General features: G+C 44.4%; 1 protein-coding gene across 1 annotated transcript; it reads right to left on the bottom strand.

Moving 5' to 3' along the window:
• Window positions 1-6,839: 6,839 nt before the first annotated feature.
• LOC130877037 (schlafen family member 1-like) lies at window positions 6,840-8,527 on the bottom strand. The gene has a single exon (XM_057773950.1). The coding sequence runs from the start codon at window positions 8,525-8,527 to the stop codon at window positions 7,391-7,393; it is 1,137 nt and encodes a 378-aa protein (XP_057629933.1). The 3' UTR covers window positions 6,840-7,390.
• Window positions 8,528-8,870: the final 343 nt, after the last annotated feature.

Raw genomic sequence — 8,870 nt, 5'->3', positions numbered from 1 at the left:
TCTTTGTGTTGGCTTGGACCTAGGAGCTCCATGGAGTTGTGGCAATAAGTGTAGCCCCCACCAGTACCTCCTCCATGAAGCTAGACCCTCAAAAAGCTAAGGAATTGGGTGGATCCAGCTGCCAATTTAAACACACAGAGGATTATATTAATTTTAACTGGTTTGGCCTATTAGCTCAGGATTGTTAATAGCTAGCTCTTAAATTTTAAATTAACCCTTAATTTAAGGGTTAACCCTTAAGTCTTATCTTGTTTAGGCTTGGTACCTTTTCTCAGTGAAGTATTCTCGTCTTGCTTCCACTGCATCTGGGTGGTGACTGTGTCTCTGCCTTTTCTCATTCCCGAATTCTCTTCATCTGGTTTCCTTGCCTGTATTTCCTTCCTGACTACTGGATAATCAGTGTTCTATGAACACCAATATGAATGACAAAACTTTACAGTGTACAAAAGCATTATCATACAGCACTCTTCTCTGTACAGACCTCCACACCTCTGTGGTTAACTAGTGGCTAGCTCTGCCCTCTGACTCCAAGCAAGTTTCATTTGTTAGAACACAAACCAAATATCATACAACAATAAATGTGCCCATTGGTTTCTCTTGTGGTCAGACAGGGTCTCAGGCAGCCCTGGCTGTCCTTGGACTGGCTGTGTTACCAGCAAGGGCATGGAACCCCTGCTTCTTCTGCCATCCCCTCCCACCATGTGTCTCCAGGTCTGGCTGGTTTTCATTTCAGTTTTTCGTTTTTTTTTTTTAATCATTAATGCTTTTTAGCTAGTTAATGCTCAAAATAAAGGAAATCTTCTGCAGCTTTCATACATGGATAGATTTGTTCCTTGCCCATTGCCCTCCCTCACATCTGTCTCTTCCCCCACTAGTCTCCTAATTAACTTCCTTCTTCCTTCATATCATACATGCCATTCTACATTCATATATGAGAGACCCATGTGTTTCTTTCCCCTTCTTGTTAGTCTCTTCTCCCTCACCCTATCTTCCCCTTTCCTGTGTGTCTTTTTGCCTGCGTGCGTACGTGCACGGGTATGTGGATGTGTTATATGAATGTGTGTATGTTTGTGCACATGCATGCATGTGTGTGTATGTGCACATGCATGTGTCTCTCTTTGTGTTTGTATATTTCATGGTAAGCATGCATTCAACTACTGTACTTTGCAGCGCCATCTCTCTAGTAATTTTATCTTTGCCTTCATACACACTTCAGTTTAATGTCTACACTTGCCAGATTTGGTTTACTACTTTGAAAGTATTTCAGTTCCCCAAGTTTTCAGCTTCATCATTGTCCAAAGGAATCAGCAAGGAACATTGCTGGGTTCTCCAGAAGACAGGGCTGAGACAGAGGCAGTCCCACTGATCTCTCCCTGGGGCTGAGCAGGATGGTGAGGGTCAAATGACCCAGACCTGAACTCCCCCTCCCTGTCGGCCACCTAGGAGAAACACACACTGAGCTGGGAGACTGTCAAAGCAGGATCTCACTTTATAGCATCAGGGCAGGAACTTATAAAGGGCTGAGGTAGTGGACAGAAGTCTTGGGATGGGGTGAGGTGGAGTGAGAAATAAGGGCCAATAATATCCTGTCATGTCAGAGGTGGCTGGGCAGAGGCGGGCCTAGATCAGGCTGTCTGAGTCACTCCTCTCCAAACTCAAGTTAGGCTTAGGAAGTTACACTGGGCCTCATGAGGCCCAACAGAACATGTCAAAAATTTTCTGCTCAGGGTAGGGATGGAGCTCAGAGGTAGAAGATTACCTAGTATGTGTGAAGTCTGGTGTCACTAACCAAATGCATATGCACACACACAAGGAGAGTGAGAGAGAGAGAGAGAGAGAGAGAGAGAGAGGGAGAAAGAGAGAGAGAGAGAGAGAGAGAGAGAGAGAGAGACAGAGACAGAGACAGAGACAGAGACAGAGACAGAAAGACAGATAGACAAAGACTGAGGGATCTGGTTCTTTCCTGTGACTTCATGAGTTTGGTTTGGGTGTGAATCACAGCCTCCCCTGGAATAGTCTCTGTGTGCCTTCTGTCCCTTTTATAATGTTGTCACGAGGGGAAAATTGTTTGTCTTTCATCTTGTTTTATGTCTCTAGAGCTTAGATTTGTAACCACTGAGAACATCCTCTCTGGTCTCCAGCAGCCAGTGAGAGCATGTGCTGACCCGTGGAGTGGCCAAATGGCTTCAAGACATAAAGAGAAAGCAGATGTGTCCAAGTCTGAGTGCCAGGGTTAGAGGGTGAGTCTTCAGGAGCCATCCAGGCCACACTGGCTTTTCACCTTCACTTCACTGTCTAGATATGAGTGTGAATCTCTTGTCCCCGTGTTTTCTTCCCGAGGTACCACAGGCCAGTGAGTCTGTGACTCTTGGAGGAATTTCACATTCCCTTAGAACAGCAGATCTCAAGCTCTGGTTCTTGACCTCTTTGTGGGTTGAGCAATCCTTTCAAAGAGTTCACTTAAGACCATCATAGAACACAGAAATTTACATTATGATTCATAGCAGTAGCAAAACTACACTTATGAACTAGCAAGGTTATGGGCACACACCTTTAGTCCTAGCACTTGAGAGGCAGAGGCAGACGGATCTCTATGAATTCAAGGCCAGCCTGCTCTATAGAATGACTTCTAGGACAGTTAGGACTGTTACACAAAGAAACACTGTCTCAAAAAACAAAAACAAAAACAAAAAGGCAAGGAATATTATTTTATAGTTGGGGGTCACCACAATATGAGGAACTGTATTAAAGGGTCATAGTATTAGAAAGATTGAGAATCACTGCATTAAAAGATTTCTATATGCACACTATCCTGATAACTAGTGATAATGGCCTTTATTCTCAATGTCTGTCTGTCTCTGCTAGACTTTCTCTCTCTCTACACACGCCTTCACACACTTTTTTATTCTTTGCCCTAACATGTTTCAAGGTCACAGCAATTCTCCTGCCTCATGTTTCTGAGTGTTGGGATTCAAGCATGAACCAGCTTGCAGTGCACAGTTTCAGCTTTGTTCACTAATTCTGGGAGAGAACTTCTTGTCAGGGCAATTTCCACACCTGTACACCCTTGTGGGTGCGCGCCTCACATCTGTGGTTAAACTTTCAAAAGTTGTTTTGTGGGCTGTAGAGATGGTTCAGCAGGCAGCAGCACTGACTACTCTTCCAGTGATGCCATGGTATTAAGAGCCACATCGGTAACTGGGGGTCCAGCAGGATCTTCAGCTGAGCTTCAACTGAAACTCTCAGGACCATGGAGAGTACCAGAACACTTAAGTAGACGGTCAAGGAGATGAACTGACTGATTCTCTGGGTGGCTCCAGCAATTTTGCTTCTTCTTGTTAGTTTTGTTCTGTTTTGTTTGCTTTCTTTATTTCCTTACTGGAAAACACTTCTTGAGGAGCTCAGAACTATTGAACACATAAGGTAAGCTCTCTCCCTGCCCCATCCCTCCTGGTTGGCTGACACTCTCTCTCTTTTAGTCATAGCAGTCTGGGAGGCTAAGGGAAGAGGACTGCTGCATGTTGGAGGCCACTCTGGGCTACACAGTGAGTTTAAGGCTAGCCTGACCTACACGGTAAGCCATTGTCTGAAAATGTTTTAAAATATCTCTTCCAGTTCTGTGAAATGCCATTTCTGGACATCACAAGGTTGTTGTGCTCATAAATTCACAGCAGCTGTGAGCATCTGCACACCACCCACACAAGATCCAGCCAGTGAATAATTGCAGCGTGGATGGGGAGGTAGTCATGAAGCTCCATCCTAGAGAAGCTGTTGGCAGCTGATGGCTGCTGGAGAGGCGGAGTCTTAGTTAAGGTTATGATTCCTGTGATGAAACACCAGACCAAAGCAACTGTGGGGGAAAGGGTTTATCTCTCACATTGTTATCCTTAATTGAAGGAAATTAAGACAAGAACTCAAACATGGCAGGAGCCTGGAGGGAGGAGCTGATGCAGAGGGGTGAGTGCTATTTACTGACTTGCTCCCTATGGAACTCATGACCACCAGACTTGGAATGGCCCCATCCACAATGGACTGGTCTTCCTCTATCCATCACAAATAAAGAAAATGCCTACAGGATAACTGACAGCCCAATTTTATAGAGACATTTTCTTAATTGAGGTTCTCTCCTCTCAGATGACTAGCTGGTGTCAGGTTGACTTAAACTATCCAGCACAAGGGGTGATCATTTTTACTCAGACACGTGACTCCCTGTAGCTCGCCCACACTTAAGCAGGCAGCACTTAGTGGTCTCAGTGGATTATATTTTAATGAGATGTGGTGGAGATGGGGAGGGCGCATCTCAGGAGAGGCTGGAGTTTGATGTGATCAAGATACATTGTTCATATGTATGAAATTGTCAAGAAATAGAAAACTTGTGTTTGAAAATACTAGAATAGCAACAACAGATCTCTTCCCCTCTCTCCATCTACTTGCTCTGGTCCATTCCCTAGAGGATAATAACAGTTTATATGTATGTAACTTAGAGCAATCATGAAACAAAACCGTGGAGATTACTGAGAACAAAACCCACCACAGGATGCATTTGCACCAATCTTGTGTCGAAGCCTGAAAGAATCTAAGTCTGACAGGGATACCGGCACATCCGGGTCACCTGGAGAGCGTTCACAATAGACCAGATGTGGAATTAGGACAGTGCGCATCAACAGAGGACTTGATAAAGAAACTCTGACATCTGTTCACAACAAGGGTTTTCTTAACCACAATGAAAATGAAGTGATGCTCTCTTTCCCGGGAGAGAGGCTATAGCTTGAGATTATTTTGTTTAGTAAAATAGGCCAGACCTGGAATGAGAAATAGGGATCATCTTCCTCTCTCTTCTCTTCTCTTCTCTTCTCTTCTCTTCTCTTCTCTTCTCTTCTCTTCTCTTCTCTTCTCTTCTCTTCTCTCTTCTCTCTCTCTCTCTCTCTCTCTCTCTCTCTCTCTCTTTCTCTCTCTCTCTCTTGTTTCAAGACAGGGTTTCTCTGTAGTTTTGGAGTCTGTCCTGAACTAGCTCTTGTAGACCAGGCTGGTCTCGAACTCACAGAGATCCGCCTGCCTCTGCCTCCCAAGTGCTGGGATTAAAGGCATGCGCCACCACCGCCCAGCAGGATCATCTTCTCTTATATGCAAAATTCAGATTTATTTGGAAGAAGAACAGGACCAAAGGGAAGAAGGAACAGAGAATAAGAAGGGGGAAAAGGTTGTGGGAAAGGATAATATGATGGAAGGAGCGAAGGGAGAATGCAGTAAAAAAGGGATTTTAAATAAGAAAGGTTTGCTATAGAATGCTCTTCTCTGAGATTCCCACAGAAGCATGTTTCTTCCTACAGGGAAGGCACCTTGCCTGGGGGAGTTTTCATCTCCTGTTTCTAGGAGGAGAAAGAATTAGATTGTCTCTCTTGCATCTGCAGTTTTTCAGTTGCTTTAAATCAAATAATGCCAAACAGTATGTAGTGGGGTAGCAATTGCTACCACTGTCTTTGGGCAAGCAGGGATCTGCTTGCGGACCTCCTGGATTCTGTAGCTGTCAAATGCCACTCTTCACAGAGGACACAATTGTCACCGGTGCCAGCTTCTCACAGTGACCTGTGGAGAGGAGAATGTGTCTCTCTTGTATTGTTCTGTGGTCGAGTGCCCTGGAGTGTTGGAATCCTCCCATGTCCTGGATTTTAAGACTTAATGAAGTAAAGTGCTAATCCACCAGCCTCTTCCTTTCCCACAGGCCTCATCTCAGGCTGCAGAAAGCCCACATTGCCAAACCCCCATTGCTCAAAGGCACCAAGGACCTGCTGTGCCTAGGCTGTGACCTGGAAGATGCTTTGTCTGCAGAGTAGGAAGGGGCTGTGGAACATCAGCCCTGAGGGGCAGCAGGTGGAGTGTGCCCACGACAACAACTCAGCCAAGATGCTTCTGGGCATGGAGACAAAAAAAGTGAAAAACAGCTGTGGTCCGTCTGTTGGATCAGGGTAGAACAAGAATGGGTTCTCTTTTATGGTTCTCTGTTTTTAATCTTCTGTAGTGCAGCACTACAGAATTTTTGATGACAATTATGTTTTTAAATTTCTTAGTGTAGATAATGCATTTCTCTGAACACCTCCTTCTATGTAAGTCACTTGGGTAAATATTAGGTTTTAGAGAAAAGGTTGTGGCACTTAAGAGGAATCAATTTGGCTGACATAAAACACTCTAAGTGTATTCCTTCTTCTCAGCATAAATCAGACCACTACTGTCAACACGGAGCTGCACTGTAGTAAGAGGCTGCTTGTTTCTTTCTGGCTGTTCAGCTCCGAAATAACCACATAGAAATTGTATTAATTAAATCACTGCTTGGCCCATTAGCTCTAGTTTCTTATTGGCTAACTCTTACATCTTAAATATGTGTGTATCGCCTCGTGGCTGTGGCTTACAGGATAAAATTCCAGCGTCTGTCTCCAGCAGGGCTACATGGCTTCTCTCTCATTCTGCCTCCTTTCTCCCAGCATTCAGTTTAGTTTCTCCACCTAGCTCTCTTCTTCCCTGCTCTGCTATAGGCTCAAAACAGTTCTTTATTAATCAATGGTAATCACAGCATACAGAGGGGAATCCCACATCACTGCACGTCACTGATTGTGCTGTCCAGGGAGGCAGATAGGCACGGAGGCTGACACTGACTTTGGGGTTGGGCAGCCTTGGCTTTGGATCCTGGAGTTGAAATTTACTAGTCCCATGATTTTCTGTGGGAATTTTAAAATTTAAATCAAAACTTTCTCATTTCTAAACTAGATCTAATTGGGCCCAAATCAATGGACGGTTTCGCACGAAGAAGATTGTTTCCTGTGAGCACATTGCTGAGGTTTTTATTTGTTTATCTATGTATTTATTGAAAAGCTGTGGAAAAGAAGGTGGGAGGCTGGTGAAGAAGTGGTGAGCTTGGGAGGAGATGGCAGGAGCTGCTGGGAACTGTGTAGACTCGGGGTTGCTGGTGCTGCTCTGGCCTCATTGGAGGTTTTTCTTTTGCAAACCTGACACACCGCAAGGTACTTTTCTCATCACAAACTGTAGGGCTGTGTGTTGTCTAATAATGAGACTGGAAGGCAGGACGGTTCAGGGAGAAGAGTCAATGGGAAAAAGGTGGGGAGAGAAAGAACAAACAACTGAGGCACAGACTGCTGAAAGAAATGCCTACTGCCTGAAATGGAGCTCAGGTGGGAGATGTTGGCGCTTTCTTTACACAGGAGAAGAGGTGGTTGATGTAATATCCAGGGTGAGAGGAATCTCTGTCCCAGGTAGGTGGCAGGAGCAGTGGAGACTTCAGCTCCACTGTTGATCACTAACTGAGTAGAGTCAGAACTGATGATCTTGTCTCAAATTCCAAAGAGAAAGTCTTCCAACTTTCCAAACTAAATGTATTCTAATTGTTAATCCCCCTTCCTGACTCTGGCCTGCTAGACATTAAGATCTTGACCCATTCCTTTATGGTAAACCTCTTCACACAGCTGTCTTCCACATGCCAGGACTCAGGCTCTTCAGCGAACACAGCACAGCAGAATCTCTCCACTCTGAGTGCACACACATATGAGCACACAGCTCCCTGTCTGAGGACTGGGATGAATTTGCATGTGTACTTTATCTTCTCCTGCTTCTCCTCACAGAAGTGAATGACAGGCAGCTTTTGGATGCACTTCTCTATTTCAGTCTCTAGATGCACAAGATCGCTCTTCTCCGCTTCAAACCCAACTATTTGCTTTTCTTTTTCATCTAAACCAATGAACAAATATCCCCCATCAGTGTTTGCAAATGCAGACAGAGTTTTAGGGAGAATATCTTTAACTCGTTGTACCAACTTTTTTGTTTTGAATGATTTATATTCAACATTTTTGGATTCGCTAAAGGAGAATTTTTCTTCTGTGAGTTCTGTCTGGTTAAAAAAAGCCGCAGCCAGCTCTTGCACATCCAGCTCTTCTTGCACGGGGAGCTCTTCTTGTCCGGGGATGCAGAGCTCTTCTCGCACATCTTCCCCAGGTCTTTTGTCAGACCACATTGTTTTTATTGGAGATCTTAATCCAGGGTTCTCCAGGTCTTCGAAAAATTGCAGAGCAGTATGCAAGTCCATTGGATGACAGGAGGCCCCATTTCTCACATACAAGTTGGTTGCAATGGTGGCAGGCTTCAAACCAGAGTTATCCAGACTGCGTGATTTCACAGAGATGACAAAGCAGCGTCCTTCCTGTTTGAAGTCTAGGTGGTTCTGAGCAAGTGGCATAATAGCCTTGAAAGAGGTCTCCAAATCTTTTCCTGTTCTGTGTTTGTTGTAATTATAGTCTTGATTTGCAATATGAACCCTGACCTTGCCTCCTTGGGAATTCAGCAGAGCACATACAGCAGGTAAAATGTTTGTATTCTGTTTCCCAAGACCATCCTGCGTTTCCTCCTTATCTTTTTGCATTTCCTCCCCACTTTTCATTCCAAGAGTGACTTCTACATTTAGAACCAGCTCAGGCAAGGTGCTTTCAGGATCGATGGTGATGTTCTGTTCCACCGCAGCCATTCTGTTCCCAGACAGAAATCCTTTCCTGGAACACAGGCAGAACCATTAGAATAAGGCTGAAGAGGTAGAGCAAATTCTATACTGAGAAGCTAACAGCAAAATTGTTCACTGGGTGAGTTCCATGGCACTGCTCAGTGTGCAGGTGGGGGAAGAGGCCATTTGGAGATAGATATTAGGTCATGATAGCGCATATATGTAGTGACTTCTCAAGTCCTTCATTATGATCCATCTGTAGTTTAGCTTCATCTTATCAGTGATTTATTTCCTTCTTAATATTTAACATGATACAACTTGAATCCTGTGTCTTTCCATAAACTACAAGGGCAATGTACCTAATTTTTTT

The sequence above is a fragment of the Chionomys nivalis genome, chromosome 7 (assembly GCF_950005125.1).
Source record: "Chionomys nivalis chromosome 7, mChiNiv1.1, whole genome shotgun sequence".
Lineage (NCBI taxonomy): Eukaryota > Metazoa > Chordata > Mammalia > Rodentia > Cricetidae > Chionomys > Chionomys nivalis.
The sequence above is the reverse complement of the archived record's forward strand: the minus strand, read 5'-3'. Positions and strand labels throughout refer to the sequence as shown.

Bases quoted from the DNA above. Each gene is read 5' to 3' on its own strand.
- LOC130877037 (XM_057773950.1), bottom strand. From the start codon at position 8,527: ATGGCTGCGGTGGAACAGAACATCACCATCGATCCTGAAAGCACCTTG.